The 24,940-nt window shown below is 40.2% G+C and overlaps 2 protein-coding genes across 3 annotated transcripts; both read left to right on the forward strand.

Moving 5' to 3' along the window:
- Nucleotides 1-253: 253 nt before the first annotated feature.
- tnfrsf1a (tumor necrosis factor receptor superfamily, member 1a) lies at nt 254-6,415 on the forward strand. 2 transcript variants are annotated; one of them, XM_082552793.1, is made up of 10 exons: nt 254-516; nt 1,701-1,902; nt 1,997-2,111; nt 2,220-2,345; nt 2,465-2,620; nt 2,714-2,792; nt 3,517-3,560; nt 3,777-3,964; nt 4,055-4,169; nt 4,276-6,415. In XM_082552793.1, the coding sequence occupies exons 2-10, from the start codon at nt 1,834-1,836 to the stop codon at nt 4,563-4,565; spliced, it is 1,182 nt and encodes a 393-aa protein (XP_082408919.1). In that variant the 5' UTR covers nt 254-516; nt 1,701-1,833; the 3' UTR covers nt 4,566-6,415. The 2 variants fall into 2 exon arrangements, with proteins under 2 accessions (XP_082408919.1, XP_082408918.1); XM_082552792.1 differs by having other exon boundaries at nt 258-516; nt 4,052-4,169.
- Nucleotides 6,416-6,958: 543 nt separating this feature from the next.
- On the forward strand, nt 6,959-24,896 carry plekhg6 (pleckstrin homology domain containing, family G (with RhoGef domain) member 6). The gene is made up of 15 exons (XM_082551113.1): nt 6,959-7,054; nt 11,481-11,685; nt 12,217-12,345; nt 12,643-12,780; nt 13,190-13,285; nt 13,393-13,443; nt 13,723-13,872; nt 15,815-15,925; nt 17,880-18,029; nt 18,153-18,287; nt 18,813-18,932; nt 19,044-19,176; nt 19,273-19,388; nt 20,836-22,304; nt 24,275-24,896. Exons 1-15 carry the CDS (start codon nt 7,035-7,037, stop codon nt 24,450-24,452), a joined length of 3,201 nt encoding a protein of 1,066 aa, XP_082407239.1. The 5' UTR covers nt 6,959-7,034; the 3' UTR covers nt 24,453-24,896.
- Nucleotides 24,897-24,940: the final 44 nt, after the last annotated feature.

The raw sequence follows: 24,940 nt of genomic DNA on the forward strand, positions 1-24,940 counted from the left end.
CGGTCAAGCTACTGGCCTATCGATGTTTAACTCTATGTTTTAGGTTGTGGATTGTTCCCTTAGATATCTGTGTATATATAGTCTAAAATTTAATTTAATATCTTTTTTAATGTAGAAATTTCCAATTCATTTTTTTTTAAAAAGCTGAAAATGATCGTAGTGTGCTTTTATTTACAGATAGCTCCACATCCCAAGTGTTTTATGATTCTTGTTATTGTCCTTATTGAACTGAAGTTGACTTGTCTGCTGGTTTAACGGCTTTCCTACAGGTTTGTTGTGTTTTTGAACCTCAGGTGCAGTTTTGCCAGTTTGCCTGTGAAACTAATTCCTGTGAAACGTGCGCGTCACAGCATTTCCCGTTTGAGACCGCCTCCCCTCTTCAGAGACTGGGCAGCAGCAGTTCTGTCGCGCTGCTTTCTCTAAAATATATATGTGTACTTCAGTAACTGAAATGCCGATTTCCACGCAAGGAGCTGAGGTTAAGAAATATTCCTCAGAGTGACGGTGGTCGTCCAGGTAAGTGACAGTTAAATATCTAAGCAGTGTGTCTGTGGGAAGGAGCGATTCATATCAGACTGTGGTGGGCGTTTGTGTGGTGGGTAGTTAAATCGAAACCAGTGACAAGAAAAAAGTTAAATGAAAAGTGCAGGTTAAGTTCTCAAACACGTCAGTGTAATCTGTAAATACGTAAAAATAAGACACGTCGAGTTTTTGTGCGCTTAAAAACACTCGAAAAAGTTTCTAATCTCAGCCTTTGACCGCGACAGGGAAGCGAAGAGGGAAGCTGCCCAAACAAGTGGCGCAGATATGCGACCTTCGTTTACTGAGCACAAAATCAGTCTCTCTGTGAATTATTTCTTTAGGGATCACACTGTCTTCACAGTAGTCACACCCAAACTCGTCCTCTTTAAGGTGTTTAAATTCATTGAATTAAGGGCTTGTTAACGGGAGAAGATGCATAATGTGCAGTATTATGTGTAGGATTGTATAAAGCACCGCTCTGCTAATAGTCAGCTTTAATAAAAAATCCAGGCGAAAACATTTGCAGCCTCAGCCCCCGCACGCGTTACATATCCGTATACCTGTGGCGTTACATTTGTGAGATAAATGAGATAAATTATTACCTGTGCAGCGGCTTGGAGAGAGTTTCGTTTAATCTTCTCACCATGCTGGGAAAACCACTTCTGATAATTCAACCTCTACCACACATACCATTTCATCTAATCTATTTAAAATTTCTGTCCAATACAAGTCTATGGACACAACGTGAACCCGGGGTTCACTTTGTTTCACTTCTGCTAATTTAAATGTAAAAAATAATTTTTAATAATGCTCCACATCTCTATGCAAACTCCTTCTATGTTATCAGGAGTTGAGCAACCAAACTTGGCAGGTCTCGGGGTTCTTATCTATCATCAGATGTTATGATGTCATTTGGTTACCTAGCATTCACCTACCAACTGGATTAAATAGCACATTTTTAGCATTTATGCAACCATAACACCTGATAAAAGCACAGTATGTCTTAATGTTATGACACAATACTGTAGCATATGAGTAGTTCTAAAGTGCACAAGCAAACATGGTAGCGGCTGACGCGATTAGAGCTTTAAAATGCATTCTGCTCTCTGCCAAAATCCTGCTTTATGATTTTTGTACTGTGCCTATTCCTAAAATCCTTTTTGTTAATTACCATTCAGCTGACCAGAGAACAGACCGCAATCCTACACAGCAGCCAAGGGGCCAGTGCGAGGATCGGGGGCTGATGGAGTGCAGCAGCTATGCTATGCAACTACACTTCCTCAAATTAGTGGACTTTGGGTCATTTTGATTATGGAGGCCCTTCGGCACAGAGGACAGAGGAGTAAAAAAGCCTCTTTTGGCACCTTACTTTGCCTGATGGTGAGAACACCTTAAAGGTCACTGCATGAAGAAATGAGAAATTCCCTTGTTGGGAACTTCTCTTTGGATATTCATTGTAAATTCTTTGTTTTAGTGCATGTTCATCACCACTTTGGCATCGTTACCAGAGTCACAGGAAGTTAATAAGAACTGTAAACCTGACGAGTTTCACACTGAAGATGGAATATGTTGCAACAAATGCAGTCCAGGTACTGTATGAGCCACTGTATGTCATATATATCCACAGTGACAAGCAAATAATCTGAGACATCATCAAGCTAACTTTTTGTTTTTACACGTAATTTTCCTGTTTTCAGGTTTTAAGCTTCAAGAAAAATGTCATGGTCCCAAAGAGAGATCAACCTGCACACAGTGTCCGGGAGGACAGTACTTAGAATTTATGAACTACTCCCCCAACTGCCTACCTTGCAGAACCTGCAAAGGTAGAGCAACTTTATCCTTTCCTGACTCAGTCTAACATGTTAGATTTAGAAGTATATCTTCAGCTTCAGGTTTGCCTTACTTGATTTTCTTTTGTGTGTGTGTGCGTTCCTTTCTGCAGCTTTAAAGAATGAAATCCAGGTGTCGCCATGTTTAGGAAACCAGAACACTAAGTGTCGATGTAAATATGGATATTACAAGATTAGAATTGACAGCGAAACCTTTGATTGTCGCAGATGTAAAACGTGCAAAGCCGATGAAGTGGAAATGCAGAAATGTAAGCCTTAACTTATTCCAGTACCCACTAAGTCATGGCCCATAATGCATTTCTTCATGTGAGTCTAAATAGAAACAATCTTGCTGTTCACAGGTACACCAGATAATAACACTGTGTGCAGATGTAAGGACAATTACTACAAAGACAACGGCAAGTGCAAACTGTGCGAGAGGTGAGCATACGACTGTTGTATGTGAGCTTTGTGTGTGTGCGCATTGTTCCTATTTCACTGTTTGGGATTGTTTGTTTAAATGTTAACGGGGAAGTGTGTTTGTAGAATTGAAACTCTCAGCACATTTCTCAGTCTTTCCATTTGTTGGCAACAGAGAAGTTATGACACATGAAAACCTGAGATGTGAACAGTCACTGAACAAGTTCTCATTTGTTAAACACACGGTCTGTCTGTCCCACTCAGGGAGGAAGTAAATGTTTATAAGTCTTAGAAACACTCGAGTCAAGCCGATGTAGACAGATGTCTTATGTGGATGTCTTATACTTAAAAAAATAGAATTATGAATGTAAAAATCATGGCAACCCACATTTTGTGTTAGTTAATAATTTAGCATGTGGATAGGTACAGTGGTATTTATCATGGGAAAAAACCTGAGAGCCCAAGGGAACTTGCTGCCCGTACTTTCAACAATCCCGAGCTACATTCTTTCTAACAAATAAATGTAGCAATTAGTAGTGATTGTGACAGCTGAATAAGTGTTAATTCAACACTAATTACTTGCTTAGTGGTAACTTTGAAACAGTACTGAAAGTGTGAAAATGAAATTGCTTGAATTCATATGATGATGTAAAAAAGGCATCTTGGCTGTCATGTGAATCGTTTCCTCTTTAAGATGTGCTACTTCCTCGTCCGTGTTATGAAATGTGTTCTCTCTTCTCCACAGTTGCTCTCCTCAGTGCAACCACTTGTGTTCAAAACCCACAATAGGTGAGCACCAACCAGGCCCTCTTTCTCACAAAAGAGTGAGCAAATAGAATAATCATAGATGTACTTAAGCATATTATAATATTATTAATAATTTTGTTGACTAAGACATAATGTATGTTTTTTCAATTCTCGACTCCAGTAAAACTTTACATTTTCTGTACATTTTCTTTTCTTATGTTTTAATATGGATCTATTTTTTTTTCTGTAACTCTCTAGCTACTTCAAAAGAAAATACGCCCAATGAATCGGACTCTTTTGTCAGTATAATTGCTGGAGCTGGAGCTGGAATATTAGTGTTGATGGTGTCGGTGGTTTTAATGACGTACGTGATCACGAAACGACAAACCAAAAAAAGGCTACTACGGTCCTCCCAGCGATCTGACACTTCCCAGGAATCTTGTGAGGTACGTTGATTTAACTGCCGGTCGTTACTTTTCTCAGTTCGGTCTACAATCTGCAGACAATAAATAGGATCTGCTCTTGTTTTATAGCAGGTCTTGGTGAAGAGTGAGGAACATTTGGAGACCATTGTGACAGAGGTTCCTCAGACTTCTGTGGCCCAAGTGGAGACGTCCAAACTGCCTGACTGTGTCCCGCTGGAAATCAATCGTGAGTGTATAGCTCCTCATCAGAGGTCCAGTGTGCAAGCTTCAACAAAAAGTGCTCAGTTGTATCGCTTTTGCTCAATACCCCTATTCATTTCTCCCCCCAACAGTCTCTGAGCTGATCTATGCCGTCCTGGATCTGGTACCTGTGGTGCAGGTGAAGCAGCTGGTGCGTTGTCTTGGTGTGACTGATACAGAGATTGAACAAGCAGAGATGGATCACCGATCCTGCCGGGAGGCTCACTACCAGATGCTGCGGGTGTGGGCCTTACATTCAGGTGGAGGAGGACGAGGTGGAATGCTGCACAGGCCACTGTTCAATGAATTATTAGAAAAACTAAGAAATATGCACCTGGGGAAAGCAGCTGAGGAACTGGAGACAAAATATGGCATTCAGTAACTCTGTAAAACGTGCCAAGAGGAACAAAATGCTTATGAGCCCAAGTATTGCTGGCTTTAAGGACTCAATCGTGGATGCCAAACTGGCCTGGTGCTACAACAAAAGCAGCAGCTTTATTTCACAGTACACATATGAGACTGAAGACTTTGGGTCCTTCTTTGACAATCACACAGCGAGATGACGGGAAGAAACAACTAAGAACAAATGAACAAATGGCTGAAAGCGTCGCAGAAAACGTTTGCATTCAGATCATTTTCAAAGAGCTTTTTACAATGAGTAGTTTTTTACATTTTGAAAACCAGGATTATTTCTTTATTGCTGAGCAATATCTGAGAAGACTGATGCTACTCTCTTCACATTATATATAATCCTACAGCTATTTTGTACCTTTAAACCAAGCCAAGCTATACTCCCCAAAGCAAACTATATTTCCCAAAGACGCAGACATTCATTAACATGACCAGTGTTAAAGGCTAGTTGTTCCTCTGGCTCTAGAATGACAGTCCTACGCTGCACCAGTAGAGAAGTCCCAAGTTGGGCGTTGAGACAGTTTTGTGACCAAAAGTAGCCTCAGGAACAAATCTGACAACTTAAAAAACAAACAAACCCAAAATGAGCAATGTAAGTGTAGCGTGAGACAATGTGATGGTGCAATTGTAGAAATGCCAAAGCAGACAAATAGATTTTGAGGTAAAACATGCAAAAAGAAATGTTTGAGATTCCAAAAGAAGGTCTAGTTGAGTCATGCCAGGTAAATGTTGGCACGTACGATGGAAGAGTGGTGGAGAAATTGCACTCATTCGTTGTAGCGTAGGATTCAGGAGGCGTTATCACTGTGCGATCGGCATACCTCAAACTTAATATCCTGCTAAAGCTTTTTCCTGCTAAAATCTTGCAGTCTGAATGCACCTTAACCAATGTGTTATTTCTTTATTATCACTATGACAAGTCTCTTAAAATGGTTGATGCATTTTGTACCGTATGCATTTCTATGTAGTTTTATTAACTTTTAGGGGAGTCAAATGTATCTACTTTACTAGTGTGTTTAACTTAAGCTACCCATTTTTTTTTATTGTAAATAGTTGCAATTAAAAAATAGTTACAAGTTAAACTTATTATTGCAAAACATGTATTTCTTTCTAGAGGGAAGTGGTGTATTTAATCCCGGTACCGTTGAGTTAACAGGTAATGTTTTAATAGGACAGTGGTTCACAAACATTCTGTGGCATGCTTCAACTTAAAAATCAATTTATCAACCCCCCCCCACCCCCACCCCCACCCCCACCTCCTTTCCCTTGCAAGAGCTCGTGCACGGTTTCTGTCACTCATTAACATCGATGAGGAAGGAACTTAAAAAAAGAGGGACAGAGATTCTAGTTGAATTTCAGTCATATGAAGGTCAGCACAGTAATACTGACAAGCTTTTTACCCCTTGATTGTGCATGTTCTTCCTCTGGTGCTGCACCCACACAGGGAGGCCCACCTTGCAGTTGAGGACCACTGAAATTGTATTGGAAACTTTGTGGTTCCTACTTACAGTAGGGCTGACTGCTGCCACATTCAATGATAAGCTTTCAATGAAACCCTATCATGCAAGCATTATTCATACTGCTATAGAAAAGAGGACACACCTGTTCCCAGTGTCTCTCAGCTGAGCGACTTTTATAATACAGTTGTTTCACCGTGCAGATTCACATAGCAATCAGTAACATTTGAATTGAAAAGTGTATTTTCAAATGGTTTTATACTTAAAACAAAAATATTTACCGACTGGATGATGATTGTCAATCAATGTTGCGCATCAATCAAATGTAAAACTCAAGTTTTAATAAATGTGTCATGTCTCTTTCTCTGTGTGTCTGAGTTACATGTGTGAAAAATGTAATTGTGCATATTTCACTGCAGGCACGCTGCCAGTCTGCATTCCAACGGGGCTTTAATCATTAACACGAAATGTTATCTTTCTGTGGCTTTAAATGGAAGGATGTTTTGCTTTAACCTAACCTGATAGTTTTATAAAAATTCTATTTCTTTAGCTACATTCCTTTGCCTAGACCTCTTCCCCATAACTCCCTGTGCATGCAATATAAAACACTGAATCTCGTCTCTGTATCCCTTATTGGTTTCTCATATAATGAATAGCTGAACGAACACACACACACTCTGCTGCTGTTTTTAAACTTTCCTGGTTGTTCGGGGTGATCAATAATCCTGATTGACAAGAAACAACAAAACAGATCACCTTCAAAGAAGCAAGGCACCACCTCCGCTTCACTAAGCACCTTAACTGCGACACATTAACCAACCCTCAGTGCTGATTTGTTGACTGCAGAATCCAGTCGTTCCTGTCAGGCCAGTTGCAGAAGGAAGGGGTGCAGATGAAAAGAGTAGGGAGGGAGGGACAAGCAAGCTAGAAAGAAAGGAGGTGGAGAAAGCTAACAGAAACCAAAGATGACTCTGTGAAACAAAATGGATTCAGCCAAGTCCAGGTAAACTTTATGATTTTATCTGTTAAAACAGCTGTTGGTTAAAGGGTAGACACTGCTTTGAAGGAACAGTTTGTTTTATGTGTTGACCACAGCAAGGCCCTGACACGTCAGAGCTCATGTGTAGATTCACGGACTCTGATTTGATTTGTTGGCTTGCTGAAGTTATAAAATTACCAACATGCTTGTCTTTATTGACTAATCATCATGTTTTAAAGAAGATCCAGTGCTGTAATTCCGATATAATTATAATTCACTGATCACTGAGTTACAGTAGGATATAGGCAGTGATTGTAAACAAGTATGACATGGTGATGAAAGCACTTGAGTCAGTGCGCTGATGTTTGACAGTAGAGTGACAGCAGATGCGTGCGGTGTACTGAATCTGTTTGCTCGTGTGAGAATCTTTGCTTTTACGATACTTTCTCAGACTGTCCAAATGAGAGTAGGAATCCTAGTAAAAGTGTTAATGTAAAACACACCTGAAGCTTTAATCCTGGCAGTGTAACAATGACACCGCAGGCTACAGCTGTAAATGGTGCAGTGGGGAGTGGGGGCTTAAGCTACTGCAGGAAATGTTACAAGGTAGAAATAATGACAGATAAGTCCAGGTGTGACACCCTGACCCGCACAGCTGTGTAACGACACCTGGAGTCATTAAAAACTGCTGGTGTCCTGTTTTAATCAGTGCGATCAGCAGTCTGTTCAGACGGCTCACTGCTGGTATTCGCCGTGTCACTCTGATCCTTTAAAGTCAGAATGTGGGTCAGTATTAGAGCATTGCTCACTTCAGACAGGAGCTCACGTGTATTTGACTGGTTTTGTCATCTGGTCTTTTTTTTTTGTGACTGTCCTGCTTATTTAATCTTTTTTATTGGAAGTAAATACGTTTGTCATTAAATCTGCCATGTGTCTTAATAATAATAATAATACATTTTATTTATGAGCGCCTTTCAAGTCACCCAAGGACACTTTACAATAGGATAAAACATTTAGTAAAACAATGGCAGAATAAGAACAATAAAACAAAAGCACAAGATAAAATTAACAAACAGTGGATTCACAGTGAATATGCAGATTTGAACAGATGAGTTTTGAGTTGGGGGAGAGAACCAATGTTTCTTATTTCTGGGGGCAGAGAGTTCCACAGCCTGGGAGCAGAGCAGCTGAAAGCTCTGCTTCCCATGGTGGTGAGGCGGAAGGAAGGTACAGCAAGCTGGATAGAAGAAGAAGATCGAAGTGAACGGGCAGAACAGGTAGTGGTTAACAGGTCAGAAAGGTAAGGAGGAGCGAGGTTATGAATGGCCTTGAAGGTGACCAGAAGAAGTTTGAATATTATCTGGAATTTCACAGGGAGCCAGTGAAGTTCCCGAAGAACAGGGGTGATGTGCTGGTAGGAGGGGGTTCTGGTAGTAATGCGAGCAGCAGAGTTCTGAACCAGTTGAAGCTTATGGAGGGATTTTTGGGGGAGACCATGCAAAAGAGAACTGCAGTAGTCAATACGGGAGGTAACAAGACTGAGGACAAGAATGGACGTAGACTGGATGGAAAGAGAAGGAAGCAATCTGTAAATGTTATGTAGATGGAAGTAGGCAGAACGGGTGAGAATACTGATGTGAGATTTATAGGAAAGTGAACTGTCTAGGATGACACCAAGGCTCTTAACCTGAGGAGAAGGGAAAACTGTGGAGTTATCGATGGTGAGTGAGAAATGGTTCGCCTTCAAAAGGTTGGATTTGGTGCCAATAAGGAGGATCTCAGTTTTATCCTCATTGAGCTTTAGAAAATTAGAGGCAAACCAGGATTTTAACTCGGATAGACATTCTGAAAGGGAGGAAGGTGGGAGGGAGGAATCAGGTTTGCAAGAGAGATATAACTGGGTGTCATCAGCAAAACAGTGAAACTGAAGATCAAATTTGCAGAAAATTGTACCTAGAGGGAGGATGTATATTATGAAGAGAAGAGGGCCTAAAACTGAGCCTTGTGGTACACCAGAGGGGACAAGGAATAGACGAGAGCGGAATGATCTTAGTTGAATAAACTGGGAACGGTCGAGGAGATATGATTGAAACCAGGCGAGGGGTGTGTCAGAGATGCCGAGAGAGGAAAGTCTGCTTAGAAGGATAGAGTGAGAAATGGTGTTGAAGGCTGAGCTCAGATCTAAAAGGACGAGAATGGTGAGAAGACCAGAGTCAGCTCCGATTAGAAGATCGTTAGTGACTTTAAGTAAAGCAATTTCTGTACTGTGACATGAGCGAAAACCAGATTGAAATCTCTCGTAGATGTTATTATTAACCAGGTGTAAATGAAGTTGACCTGCAACCACTTTTTCGAGTATCTTAGAAATGAGGGGTAGATTGGAAATCGGACGGAGGTTGTTAAAGTTGTTAGGATCTAAAGAAGGGTTTTTCAGTATAGGAGTGACTGGAGCAGTCTTGAATAAGGAGGGAACGATATCGGTGGTGAGAGAAGAGTGAATGATAGCAGAGATGAGTGGGAGTAAAGAAGAGAGGCAGGATTTCACAAGCCCTGTGGGCATGGGGTCAAGATGACATGTGGCAGGCTTTGATTTACATATGAACTCGGAAATATCAGATAAATCTGGAAGATGAAAAGTGGAAAATGGCTCAAAAAGGAGAAAAGGTTCTGGAGAGGGCGCAGACACAACATTTGATCTGAGTTGCTGGTGGATGTTATTGATTTTCGTAGTCCAGAACAGCATCAAGGAGTTGCAGGTTTCAGAGGAATAGAAGTGCGGTGGTAAAGCATTGGGGGGTTGAATTAGTTTGTTGAGAACTGAAAACAGAGTCCTTGCATTACCCTCATAAGAACTGATAATACCAGAGTAGAAGCTTTGTTTGGCCTTGCTGATGGAGTCTTTATACTGAAGTACGTGATATTTATAGATTTCTGAATCAACAGTTAAACCAGATTTCTTATATTTACGCTCTAGCTGCCGAGCTTTGGCCTTCAGAGCTCGGAGGTCAGAGGTAAACCAGGGAGCAGAGCGAGCAAAGGAAACAGAGTGGGTTTTTACAGGAGCCAGAGAATCAAGGACAGTGCATAGACAATTATTATAATATAACAACAAATCATCAGGAGTAGAATAGAAGTCCGGAATCTGAACATTGTCCAAACTGGTAGCGAGAATGTCCATATCAATGTTCTTGATGTTGCGGAACGAGATGAGACGGGTTGGCTTGGTAGAAGAGCAGCAGAGAGTGAGGTTAGATGAAAGGAGGAAGTGGTCAGTTATGGGGATTTCAGTAGCAGAAAGATTCGAGGGAGTAAGACCAGAACAACAGACCAAGTCCAGGGTGTGTCCTTTAGAGTGAGTGGGGAAGTCGATAAATTGCTTAAATTCAGAGCCTTCGAGACAGGAGGAAAAGTCTCTGGTGAGCAGAAGGTCATTATTGTCCACGTGAACTTTGAAATCTCCCACCAAGATCACATTTGGGGAGAGAGATGAAAAATGGGTTAGTAAATTAGCAAAGTCACTGAGGAAGACAGGGTTAGGTTTGGGGGGGGAGGTATACAGTAGCTATGATGGTGGGAATGGGTCCAGTCAGCTCACATGCAAGGACCTCTAGAGAACTAAAGGAATCAACATTAACTGACAGGACTTTCAAGTGCTGGTGAAAAAAGATCGCGAGACCACCCCCACGACCTGAGCAGCGGGGTTTGGAAAAGTAAACAAACCCCAGAGGAGTAGATTCATTTAGCTGAGAAAAGTCATCAGGTTGTTGCCAGGTTTCAGTTAAGCAGAAAAAGTCAAACTTACGGTCAGATAGGAGGTCTTGGATGAGAGGTCCCTTACTCGTCAATGAACGAATGTTTAGAAGACCGAAGTTGAGTGGAGTATTTTCTTTTTTGCTAATCGCGGTGGGCGCCTTGGGCAGGTGGGCTAGAGATTGATGGTTGACAGCCCAATCAGGGTTCCTGCGAGGGCGGCGAGCAGCAGACCAGAACGACACTTAAATAAACTTAAATTGTTTAAGTTAAATTAAATCTTTAAATAAATGAACACAATTATAAGTTCTGACATGTATTGAGTTTTCTTAATTTTACGTATTTTTTAAGACTATTTAAAATGAAACAAGGCTCTAAATGGCGTACCTTTTGCTGTGCATTTATGTTGGACTGTTAGCTGTTCATTTGGACTGATTGCTTACACTCAAACTGTGTCACTGATGGGAATCCTGAAAAGTATTTTTAAAGTGGGATTTGCCATGAATGATCTGGAGCTTGCCACTGAGTTTAATGATAATTCAGTTTATCATTATATCTAGGTTGTGAGTCTGATGTGCATTTACTCATTGGATTTAAAAAAAAGTCCTAATAAAAGTCCTGTGAAAGGACTGTTTTCTTTTTGAAGAAGTCATCACACACTTTATAATGGCACTGAGTAACTCTGTGTGCTCCTCTTTAGCCTTATCCCAAACGCACAGCATGTAAACAACGGAGGGGGGAGTGAATCACCAATGGAAGAAACGGTGCTGCAGACTGTGGATGGAGAGAGGCAGAGGGAGACGGAAACCAGAGAGCCTGATGTCGTTGACGGGAAAGCTGCAGACCTAAACATCCACCACAAGAGGGCAGCAGACAAACACAAGTACAGCACAATCGGCTATCAGGCAAGTGGAGTGGGACAGAATTGTAAGGATGGGGCAAGCCTACTGTTCTGGCACCAGTGGAGGTTAAATTAAGTAGATTTACTTGAGTACTTTAATTAAGGTAATTTTCTTGTATATGTTTATAGGCTGAAACCCATTATTCCTTTTTTGTTTTGCAGCTTATTGACTTATTCTGGACAACTTAGTATTTAAAACCAGTTGAAGTATTTTTCATACATTATACTGATTTTTATAGAGATCAGCACTTTATGCAACTTAAATATTAAAAATATGTCATTATGAAAATTATAAATTGGCACTTGAAGCACTCTTACTTTGACTATTTAAATGTTTTATTGATAAAAATCCCTGTACTTTCACTAAGATGTCAAAAACCTTGACTTGTAAAATACTTCTTCTGTACCGAAGTACCGTGCATTAAGTTTAGATTCAGTTCTAGGTGTGTTACACTGTTTCAGTTCATTTATTTTCATTGCAAACCTCTCTTGTGCATACATGCTCACATGTCCCGCTGCATTTTTGTGCTTCCAGAGGCGAACGAAGCAAAAGGTCGCGAATGACTTTGGAACTCTGAGTAAAGGAACTTCTGCAGGAGCCAAACCCAGAACTGCACTCAAACAAGTCCTGTTCAGCCAGGGAGTGTCTGACAAAGCGTCTGAGGTATTGTGCTGTGCTCATCAAACTACATACTGGTTTTCTAAGGAACAGATACAGACTTGCTGTAAAGGCAACCGCCCACTCAAACGCCCACTCAAACGCCCAAATTCACAGCAGCAGTGCAGTTCATTCTGTTCCACTGTCATACTTTTAGATGTACCTGTGGCCAAAACTAACATCTATTTCTATTAAGGAAGGACTGATTCAGTAGAGCGTCATATTTTCCCCTCATTTCCCTGCCTGATTAATTTCTTCTTCTTTGTTATTTATTTATTCTCATGGTTTATGACAACTTCCCAGGAGCGAAGTCAACTGGATGGGTTGAAGCAAGTCCTGGAGGCCTTCTCTCTGTCAGAGGATCTCAGGTGGCGATGGAACGAGGAAAGTCAGGGAACCACGCTGGAGACGAGCTGGACAGATATAGTGCAGTCTCATTCAGTACGGGCCCTATCGTTATATATATATTTCTTTTTCTTACTGCCAACAAATCAAATTAAAAGAACAAAACAGATCAATTCATTGGCCAAGGCCTGACATCCTGTAGTTTATTCTCATGTGGTCTAAATGAAGTCCACAAATTGTTTATTTCAGTAAACCATGCCATTGTACATGCTTCTTATGCACTGCCTTTTTAGGAAATAAAAGCACATTTTACTGGCAGGAACAATTGAGCTTGTGTCCCGTGTGAACTGTTGGCTGTGGGGGTGGCAAACAGTAATAGAGGAACTGATACTCTGTTGGCCTTATTCTGGCTGTGGGACTCGTTGATGGCAATAATCATTACACAATATGCACATTTGACATTCTTTCTGATGACCCTGACATTTCTTCTGCTTCCTCTTTTCAGACAATGTCAAAAATGCAGAGACACCAGCAGGAGGCGCTGTGGGAGTTTGTCTATACTGAACTCACCTTCATCAACAAGCTGCTTATTATAAAAGACGTAAGATGTCACTCTCTAGCTGCTTACAGTCAGTTACATTAAAGTTTCAGAGCGGAGAAAGGGAGTTTCAACAGGATGTATAACAAAGTTGTGTCTGCCTCCCACAGTTGGTTATTGCGGCTCTTGTCCAATTGCACCAAAAAGGATTTCTCCAGGAGGTCAGTGTGCAAAGCATGCATTATCATTTAAATACTAAAAACACAACAGTTTGCTGCACAGTCACTTCACCTGCAGGACTTATTTTCCGCTGTTCTGCTTACCACTGACATAGATTGATTAACAACGAGAACATCCGCTTAAGATGAGGCAAAATACAACTCGAGTGCAAGTGGAACATGTAGCACAACAACACATTTCCACTGAGAAGTCGGAAAATATAGCAAAGCAGGGGAGTTAAACACATGTTTTTATTTTTGTCGCACTTCCTGTTTTAAAAGGTGACCCCCGAGCAGCTTTTCTCCAACCTCCCCTCCATCCTCGAAGAACATCAGCAGTTCTGGCAGGAGGTGGTTTATCCGATGTTACAGGAAGCGCGAAAAACAGGCAAGCCCTTTGACCCCATGAGGTTAGACCCTGGATGTCTCCAGGTAAGTCCCCCCCCCCCCTCCCCTCCAGTCTGAATGATACTGTACGTGCAGACAGTTTATATTACCGGTCAGTTATAGAGTCTCCCCCCTTCATTTGCACCTCTTACATCATGCTTCACCTCTATGTGGGTACAGGTTTTGTTTCCACAGGAGTTTGCTTTTCTGCACGTTGTTTTGGAACAAAACATCCACCAGATGTATGACATATAAGCACATTTACTCACGTACAATGAAGTAATACATAAAAGTAGTCCTGCAGGTGGAAACACTTGGGATATGTTTATATATTCTGCCATTTTTCTAGGCCTACTTGTATAAATTTATGTGCATATTGTTTTAGGACAAAGACACAGTTTTTGTGGTTTTGCCTCTGTACACCATCACAGTGGATTTTAAATGAAGCAGTTAAGATGCAATTGAAGAGCAGACTCTGAGCTTTAATTTATGGGTTTTGCAAAAACCTTGCATAAACTCTTTGGGGCATTACAGACATTTGTATACAAAGTCCTCCATTTTTTACAAACTTGTAAAAATGCACACCTGACTGATGGACAGTTTTATGGCCAGCTGATATCTGTTGGCTTGTTCTTTCATGGCAAATGAACCAGACACAATTTTTGAAGTGCTGGGTTTTTGTTTTAAAGCTTTTCAAAGTAATTTTAAATATAAGGCCCAAAGTTGACAGTGCAAGTGAGGGAGGCTGTCACTGAAAACTCCACACAAACTTATCAGAGCGACAGTACAAACAGTAGACCGGAAAGACCACAGAAGAAAATGGCAAAGTGCATGATGACAGAATTATTTCCACAGTTAAGACAACAACTAACCGAGTCAAGAACATAGTATGAGGGTGGGGAGTTTGTGAAGTGGGTGGGGGGGTAAGTGAAGTGGGTGAGGGGGGATATCATTATAAAGATCTACGCCTTCTTGAACAATAAACAGGTTTATAACCAGATGCAAACCGCTGGTTATGCGCAAGAACAGGAAGGACAAATTAGACTGCTCCAGAAAGCATCGAAAGTCAAAGAGGTGTCGATGCAAGTGAGGGAGGTCATCACTGGACTGAAAAAGAAAAGAAAACCAAGACAGATAAATAAACCAATAAGTAAAGAAGGTACAGTCTTAAAAATAAAGACTATGTGAACCAGCTCAGCTCAACCAAAAGAAAGACCGAGGAAGATAACTAAAGTGCATGATGACAAGGTTATTATCTTATAATGCTCATTTTTATATTATTACTGTATATTATTATTAGTGAATTACTTCCATGATTAAGAAAAAACAACTTCACAACATCTAACCGAGTCAATAACACTTGTGGGGAGGTAGGTGTACTATTGTCACCGTCTACAATCAAGTGACGCCTTGATGAATTTAAATGCAGAGGGTTTACAGCAAGGTGCAAACCGCTGGGTATACTGAAGAACAAGGTAGCCAGATTAAACAGTACTCAGCATTCATCCATATGTTGTAAAACTGATCAGACTGCAAAAGGATGAGGACTAAAAAAAAGCAACCCGAGGGTTTCTCAAAGCAAAGAAATGGGATATTCTGAAATGGTCAAGTCAGTCACCAGGTCTCAACCTGAAACAGCAGCTTTTACAGTTACTGTAGATAAAACTAAACCAAGTATCCAAGTCTGCACTTCAATCACATGTTTATTATTTGAGTAATAATTCACTGCGGTGGTGTACAGAGGCAAAACTGCAAAGAAATGGTGTCTTTGTCCAACAAACTATGGGCGTAACTGTTCATGCAACAGGGAAATTTGAAGCTCTTCATGTGCGTCACAATGGAGCAAAGTGAAGTATCCAAGGGTTAAAAAGGCATATTTAACTAGATGGCGGCGTTAAAGCTAGCGCTAACCTCTGCATCGTTAATAATAATGATAAACATACTGATGTGACTTTATGGGGACTTATCCTTTTCTTTTTTCCCCCAGTTTCATAAACGCTTCTCTTCCTATCATGAATACTGCCTGAAGGAGGAAGACAATCTTGAATTCTCGCGCAGGCAGATGGAGAACAACCTACATTTCTCCACTTACGTCCAGGTACAGTGAAGCAGCAGTAACATCCATATACAGCCTGTGCATGCATTCTATACATCTGAAGATCAAAGAATTGCTCTCCCACACTAACCCAGTTATTATTTCAATGTAATTCATTTTAATGACTGACTAAAAGTTCAGTTGCTATTGGTTGTGTTTTGTGGTTTGTAATGTTTTCATAAGCTTGTGGGCGACTTCTTAGAGCTGCTTCCTGACGGGCACCAACGTCTTCTCCAAATGATTCAGCCTTAACAGCGGTGTGAAAGATATCTAGTTCACAAAGATTTGTGCAGAAGATTTATGGGAAAAGAGGCTGCAAGAAGAGTGTGACCTACAACACCTCTTACATATTTGGCTAACAGGCAAACGATCCTCACTTTGTCCCTGAGAGAAGAAGCGAAATCCTTGTGGGGATGGTCACGTCTGGTGTCGAAAAAATCAGAATCATCACAAACATCGCTGTGACGAGTCAGAAAGTACCTTTAGATGAACATAATCATATTTAAACTAAAACCAGTTCTATATTTGTAGATATTTCCAGCAGAATCAGCTAGTGCTACCTTGTGTTTAACAGTTAAAGCCTTCCTTTACCAAGAACTGGCGCTTACTGGGCAATGAGGGTGTGGCTGTTAAAACAAAAATAACTCATTTAAGGTTTTTTTCTTTTTCCAGTTATAGTTTCATTCAGAAGGTTTTAGAGGTGGTTCTGATATCAGTCACAGAGTCTTCTGGCAGTTCATTAATAAAATTATAGAGAAATCAGAGACTTCTGTGAATTGTCTTCACCTTCTTGTTTAATCACTGTGAAGTCGATGATTTTATCAAATATATAATTAGTGCATTCGTTAGATAAAGACAGGTTTTTTTTTTCAATTCTGTCTCTCCACATCACCACAGTGGGTTTTTAATCAAATGATCAATATGTGATTGAATTGACTTTCTTTGAATCTGCTCCTTCCATCGATTACTCGTGGTGGTACAGCAGGACTTGCTGTAATTCAAAGGGTTTAACAAAGTGTAGAAGCCATGGACATCATTAAATGCTGTTTCCCTGAGATGCTCTGCCAGGCCTTCAGTGAAGCAAAATTCAGTTGCTGCTGTTTGTGGTTTTCTTTTTTCCGCCTTCCGTTTTATCTTCAGTAACTGAAAAGCTGCTCTGTTTGATGTGACTGACTTGACCATTGCAGAACGTGTCGTGTCTTTGCCTTGAGAAACTCTTGGACTGCTTTTCCAGTTTGCTTCGGGTCACTATCCATTTGCACTGTGAAGCCCTGCCCGATCGGTTTTGTAGCATTCGGATAAGTCTGATATATGTAGCATATGTAGTTTTATGGAAAAATCTAATCTGTCCTTCCTGCTCTTGAGCGTACCCAGTGGTTTGCGCATTGTTGTAAATGTGCTATATTTGCACTCATGGAGGCGTCTGTTGATTGTAGATGTTGATAATGATGCAGCCACCTCCTTGACAATGTTTATGACCTGATTAGTTGCTGTGTTGTTGTTGGTCTTGTTTGTCTTAAACGTGGAAATAATTCTGTCACAATGTCTTGTGTGACATCTATTTCACTTTCCCTCACATCTCTTTGGGCCTCGTATTCAAAATTACTGGGAACTTTGAATCACTTGCAGATATTATGACTGCTTCATTGTGAAGAAATAACAACAGACCATGAAACTGTTTGTCACTCTGTCTAGATGCGTAAAGAAATTTTTTCTAAATTGCTGAATAATTAATTTTTTTTCTTGAACCCATTGAATTGAAGTTGAATGCCTGCTGTTTAGTCACGTAACATCCGCTGTTGTGCTGTACAGAGGCAAAACTACACAAATTCTGCATTATTACAATGAGTCTTGAACTTAACTGGATAGTTTTAAAAAACTTGGTTGTCAGGCTATCAGTTTTATTTTGAAAGCATCAAGTTGAGTTTATATTCTTGTGTTTTTTTGTCCTCTCCAGTGGGTAGAGAATCATCCTCAGGGCAATCGGATGCGTCTTGGAGACATGCAGGCCAAACCCCATCAGAGGATCACAAAGTATCCCCTGCTGCTCAAAGCTGTGCTCAAACACACTCAGGACCCTCCTGTGGAGCACACACTCAGAGGCATGGTGAGGATTAGATACCTTTAAATAAAATCCTTTTAAATTCACCACAGAATGTTTTTCCCTTTATAGATGCAATATGTGAGTCATTGCATCACACTGGCCTCCTTTGTCTGTTCCCCTGTACAGTTGTTCAGTGTAAATAATTTTTTGGAAGGTATCAATGACTACCTGCGACTAAAAGATGAGCAACACGCACTCAACATCTCTGCTCAGAGGTTGGATGGGTATGAGGTGGATGGACTAAATGAGGAAATCGACAGGGTAAAACACATCTTTGTCATCATTTTGTCACTTTTTTCTGTTCTTTGGAGTTATTTTGTAGCTTATGGATTGACCTTTCAACAAAAAATAAACAGACTTACTTCATTCTTAAGCCCAGAGGACATTCTGTGTTGAAAGTGTACTTTTGTTTTACTGCAATAAAGTCTACACAGTGCATTATACATAAAAAGTGCATTGATGTTTGTGTGGCTTGAAATCTGGAGAAGAGAAAAAGTTTAATTCAAAGAGAGCTTAGATGTCACATCTGTGTTTACCTTGTTTTGTGGATGTAAAGCACGAAGTGCTGTAATGCCTAAGTTCTGTGGGCACTGAGGTTATTGTTGTGGTTTTCTAAATGGTGGGATTCACACAAGAGTGGGTTACATATTGGTGAGATGCAGCAGGTCAGTGTTGAGTTTATAATCACTAGTGCGTGTAATGTAGTGAACAGGAAACTCAAAAAGATATTACCTCTATTCTTTTGAAATGCTTTTGATATTTACATGAGGTTGATTTCATTGACAGCATGTCCAAGAAGTCTGCAAGTTTGACCTAACGTGCCCCATCAAAGGTGTAGGTTCTGAAGTTGTACGCAAGCTGCTGCGTGAGGAGAGCTTGAAGGTTCGAGGCAGGAAAGACAGTAAAGTGAGCAAAAACTGTGCACTTAATTATTATGATTTTAATTTGCGTTCCTCAAAACTACTACAAATTACTTTGTATTTATTAATTTTTTCCCCTTTTCTTGGTATGATGTAGCTGGAGTTGGTGGCTCTGCTTTTCTCAGATGTGCTTCTACTCACCAAAGTCCAGAAGAAAACAGAGCGGCTGAAGGTGGTTCGACCTCCTCTGGCTCTCGACAGGATGTACTGCATACCACTGAAAGATGGCTGTGTGTAGCACTTTCTTTTAGACTAGAGTCGAGACACTTGGATGTAGCTTAATTATTATAAAAAGAACAATCTAACTGTCTGTCTGCTTCTCTCAGATTCATTTCTCCTTGTGGAGGTAGGTGAGCTTCAGAGTGCTATGAATGTCGTCATACTTGTCGCCAGCACCTCAGAGAATTGCTCCATATGGGTGTCCACCATCGACCAAGCGAAGGTATCAGAAAATAAAATAAAATATTAGAAATTTTGAAATCTTTGTAGTCTGGCTTAAACTTTATCTGTAAGAGCACCATACCCTTTGCTATGAGAATGACAGTGTCAGGTTTTGGTTTAGACCCCACATAGTTGACAGAACTTTAAAAGCATCTTCTTATTGCAGCCATTCAGTGTTACAGTGTTGCTATTTTAACACTGATATAAATAAGACACAAGCTCAGTGACCTATTTTCAGTCATGACTCTGGATAGTCATGTTTTGGAATCTTTTTTTAAATTCCTCCAGAAAAATATTTAATTCTGCCAGATTTCCAGAAGTGAGAGCAACTCCATCCCTGGCCTTGTTAGCAGAGAAACCCATATCATTTTTGGACACTACTCAGGCAGCCAGCTGTTTAAGGAAAACTAAACATGTCACTACTGGTCCAATTGGGGAGGGGACCAGAACAGCTCAGCTGCTGTACACTGGGGATAAAAGGAAGGATGGATAAAAGTTACTTTGTCGTCACCTGTTAGAACAGAAAGCTGCAAGAATGCATGCCTACTTTTTACTGTCCTGCTTTGCATAATTTTCCATCTTCTCAGTGGAAATGTATCATTGTGCACTTGAGTTATGTTTTGTCTCAGCTTAAGCGGATGTTCTTGTTGATAGCCAGTCTATGTCAGTGGTATGTAGAGCAGTGGAAAAAGGCCGGCATGTGAAGTGACTGTGCAGCACATTGTTGTGTTTTTAATGCCTTCCAATATATTTTGAACTAAATCTGAGTTATCAGACTATCTGCAAAGTTGGCTCCAAAAATTAAAAATATGCATATATATAACAAAATTATTTTTTTTTTCAGTTATGATTAGAGTCCGATCCTGAACCTCCTGAATTTGGCTTGTGTTGATGTGATATTTTCACTGATATATCCACGGATATTTTCATTTTTGTTGCACAACTTGTCATATTTGGTCTATCTAGCATTTGTTTTTTGATAAAAAAAAATTCATTTTAAGTCCTGCGAAAAACTTTACAAGACTGCCTGATTTTTTTGTACTGCCCCAAACGGGGAGATTTGTCCCAAACTGCAGATCCTGGTTAAATTTTATCTTGAGAAAGTCCAGTAAAAGAAATTAAGAATTTAAAATAGGCTTTTATTTTCAAAGGTGCCTTTTCAGTACCCGCCCACAATTCAATCCAGTTTCATAAAACATCTAAAACATAGTATTGACATAGTATTGCTAGTAGAACTTGGGGTACTTCATGTAAAAATGAATGGCAGATAGAATCTGTGGGCTGCATTTGCAAGCCATTTATTAATTTCATGTCGTAGCTCCTTCGTTAGAGCGTGACGGCAGTACTTTCAACATTTTGGTGGAAATGTGTGGAACCAGTAGGTGGTAAATGGGTGTTTTTATGTGTGAACCAGTTGAGTCACTTTTTTTCTTTGGATGGTTTGTTAGGAAACACTGAGGCAGTTGAGAGAGGCAGAGCACCACAGACAGGAGACAGAGACAAACCAGCAAAATGAAAACCCTGTTAAAGAAGCAAAGACAGACGATGTGGAGACAGAAGAACAACCTGTTGCACAGCCAGGAATGGAGACCTCGATGGACGAATCCACTGATGATACTTTTATCTCTAACTTGATAAATGGGTTGGCAGAGCCAGAACCGTATCAATCTCCAGATGAGATGACCACTAATAAAAGTGAGTTACCTTTTTGGTGCACAGAGCCCAATTACACTGAGGACAAAATCGGGCGCAAGAGGCGTTCACCGGCTTTCAGGGGACATGAATGGATAGAATTGGGAGTGAGACATGATCAAAGTGGAAACCAGGGGGAGGATGAAGACAGAATTGTTGAATCTCAGATGACAGAGGAGCAGAGCATGACTTTGAGACAGTCTTTCCCTCCTCTGGATTCTCTCACAAGTGCTGCACTGCCATTTAAACACAACACTGTAAGAAAATACAGTTTTTTACCAGGTGAACTCCCAGATGTTGACTACCCAACAAATGAAGATGACACTTTACAATCTAATTATCAACCGATAATAATGAAGGGACCTGAGTTTTTAAGACAGCAGACTCAACAAGAAATATTAACAAGAAAAGACTCAGATTCCCTCTCCGTGAACCAGGACGCAGGGAGAAATTCCAGTGGCAGTCTGTTTGGAGACACTAAGACACCTCAACAGGCGTGGGTCTCCAGAAATATAAAGTCTCCTGGGATACAACGGAGGAGACCAGTCAGCACAAATCCAGCCACTTTTCGCACATCTAAGGAGTTTTTTCAGAGTTTGGAACAAACTGGGGCTGCTTCAAACAACTACTCTTCCTCTAATTTTGGCTCAGACTACAACCCAAAGCTGAAAAGAAACTCTCTTCCTATCTACATGCCCTGCCAATCTGATCCACAGCAGACACTCAAACTGGGCACCCTGAAGTCAAACCCAGACACGTTTTGGAATGATAGAGTCTTTTCTGATCCCCAAGCCTTCTCTGAATCTGAGCTGCCTGACAGGAAGTTGGAAAACAAAAAGCCCAAAATAAAAACCCACAGAAGTTCTTCTGTTTCCAACATGAAACCAAAAGGAAAAGCCAAACTTCGCCCCAGTAGCTTACACACGCCACCCCAAACAGACGATGAACATTCCTCACGACTGGAGGGCCTTTTAGAAAGAGCGAAAGACAGAGACAGGGGGAGAGGAGGATTTAAAAAAGACAGAAATTTAAAAACAACAACTCTGAGGTCAAGATACCCTTCTCCTTCTCCCTCATTTTCTGCCACATCTTCGCCGTCACGCAGTGATGGAGACAGAGACACAGACTTGGAGGAAGTGGAAGTAGCAAGACCCAAGGCCCTCAGCGTGAGTCAAGGATGGAAGGAGCAGCTGGTAGATGGAGATGAAGATGAGCAGGGGAACAGGTCAGTATATGGCAGTGATAAGTTCCCTTTATTTTCATTCTTATTCACATTTTATTTAAAAGGGACCTTTTATCCTCCTCCATTTTCTGTCATTTATCTAATCCCCGCAAATGAAAAGCTCAGGCTTTTGTTTCGCTCTAAATGTTCGTTTCAACCTACGAATGACGTCAAAGAGGGGCCATATCCCTAATATGGTCTTCTCAGGCACACTGCACTGACTGTAAGAGCGTGCACCCCACCCACCTGCTGTTCAGAAAACTTTTATTTTTTAGAGGCATTAATGAGAAGAAAGCTGGCTTATTTCAGCCTGAGGCTGGAACAAAGCCCATTACAAGATAAATTTTTGAACTGTGAATCATGCAAAGCTACTCTAGTAGAGTCCGAGAATAAACACAGAGCTGTAAACAAGCACTACCAGGACTACTGAACATTTAAAAACAAGTGATTACTGCCAGGCAAGTGATTTTCATCCTCTAAGAATAAAGACATAAGGAATACATGTAAAACAACAGCCCTGAACATTTACTGTCACACACAGACAACAATCAGAGAAAACATGCACCTATCATATCAACTCAAAAGATTTACATATTACATATTTTATCTTTAGATCGTTATGGGTATAAAAGCTTTCCTCAGAATAGCTAAGTTATCAAGATGAAACAGAGCAAATTGAGCCTTAAAAGCCACAGTTTTCCATAATGTTCAAAGAAGATTTGTTACATTAAAATTTCCATTGACATTTGAAGTCACTTGTGGTATTACAGTATTTGTATCTTCATAATGCTTTGCATTGCTGCTGATTTCTGCTGCATACTGCACTTACCACAGTAAAGACCACAGTGGGGTCGGGTGGGTTGCTTTCTCTCATGTGCCCCACATACTGACAGACTGAGTTGAAGCAAATAGTTTACGCTGTAGTGCAGATCAGACATTTAACTAAAAAAACTCACTGACTTAAAATAGTGGACAGAGTTAGCACGCATCACTTTTAAATATATCTTTAAGCCCATAAAGCTTCTAATCTTTAAATGAGTTTTCAGTGAGGTGTAGGCTGGTAACAAATAGACCGTTCTGTTCCAGTGGAAATGTTACTGTCTCTAACCTCAATGTGCTATAAGCACGCTTAGGTTTTGATTAACATAATGAATAATAATGAAGCAAATTTCTTTCTCACAAAACACTGAGAAAAAAAAACATTTTTCTTGTTTTAAAGTTCGTTTTTTATGCCGGAGTCAGCAGCACTCCTAAAATATCTTTATTTACTTTTTTCTAAATTTAAATATTGTTCTTTTGGTTAGTAAAAAGTATGTATAATTCCTCAATTATTGTTGGAACATTCATTCTAATTTAGTGTTCTTACAATATTGAAAACTGTGGATCTTTATACATAACATTATACATAATGCTTATGCATTATACATTATAACAGGTATTATGTAACATATAATATCTATATAATATGTATTAATATATCATTCTACATGCTATAGAAAACAGAGATATAAGTACTGAAGTATAGAGTTACTTTTACTGTGTTTTTGTTTTTACTATTTTGAACTTCTTCTTCACTACGCCGTTAATTAAAATAGCCTCCTCTACATCAGTTTAGTAACATTAGTTGCAACTCTTCAGAGTCAAATTAGTAATATAAAATGTAATTTTAATCTTTTTATAGACTCAGTTAACACTTTAAGCCTGTGTTTACACAGCTTTACACTCGGAGCGATGTGCACCTTAAAGCATCAATAAATATGTTGTACTAAAAGCAACATAATGGTAAACATGGACATTCTGCATGTTTATCTTTAATGTTGTCACTGAAAGCACATTGCTTTATATATATGTGCTTATTAAAAATGCATCATCCGACTTGAGGTAGACTAAAAGCTCTTTAAGGGGTCACCTGATTGTGACCCGGTAAATGTTGAAAGAATGATGACCTTTGACCTTCTGTTTCCCCCTTTCAGTGTGTTTGCAGAAGGTGTAAATGTGGATTGGCCCGGCTGGTGCTTTGATGACGAAGAAGTTAATGATCATTTACGTCCTTCCACAAATGGTTTTCTGGAGGAAATCAACCAATCTTTGGCCTTGTGTGGTATCAGCGAACTGTCGGAGCAAGAAGATGGCGAGTGCAGCCAGGTGTAGCGTGAAAGCGGCATTGCAGCTGTAGCCACAGAGTGGTTTCAGCGCTAAACTGCCAGCCAGCTAGCTGAGGTCAGTCGCAGTGGGTTGGCTAAAAACTGTCGGAGCAAGAAGATGGATGTGGATCTTAATTTCAGAGCGATGAATTGACAAGGATGGTAGACTTTTTATAAAAAGTTGAAGCAACCTAAGGAGGGAAAGGAGATTTACAAAAGATACTTCTTTGCACAAATATTTTATTTGTAGCACATCGGTCCTCACTGTCTGAATTTTGGACCATTAATTATTCTGAAGTGAATGTAAAATAGCGATAAATGTAGTCAGTGTTTGGTTTATAGAGCTAGTGTTTGATGTAAATACTGAAACTTGTTTTCTAAGTTGCTGTGTATTTTATTTATACGAGCACCAATAGTTCTCTGCCACTGACCAACAATAATTCGACTGTGCATACGTGTAATAAACAAAAATCGATGTATTTCTGTTAAATGCTC

Source organism: Aulonocara stuartgranti (genome assembly GCF_965226115.1).
Source record: "Aulonocara stuartgranti genome assembly, chromosome: 11".
Taxonomy (NCBI): Eukaryota; Metazoa; Chordata; class Actinopteri; order Cichliformes; family Cichlidae; genus Aulonocara; species Aulonocara stuartgranti.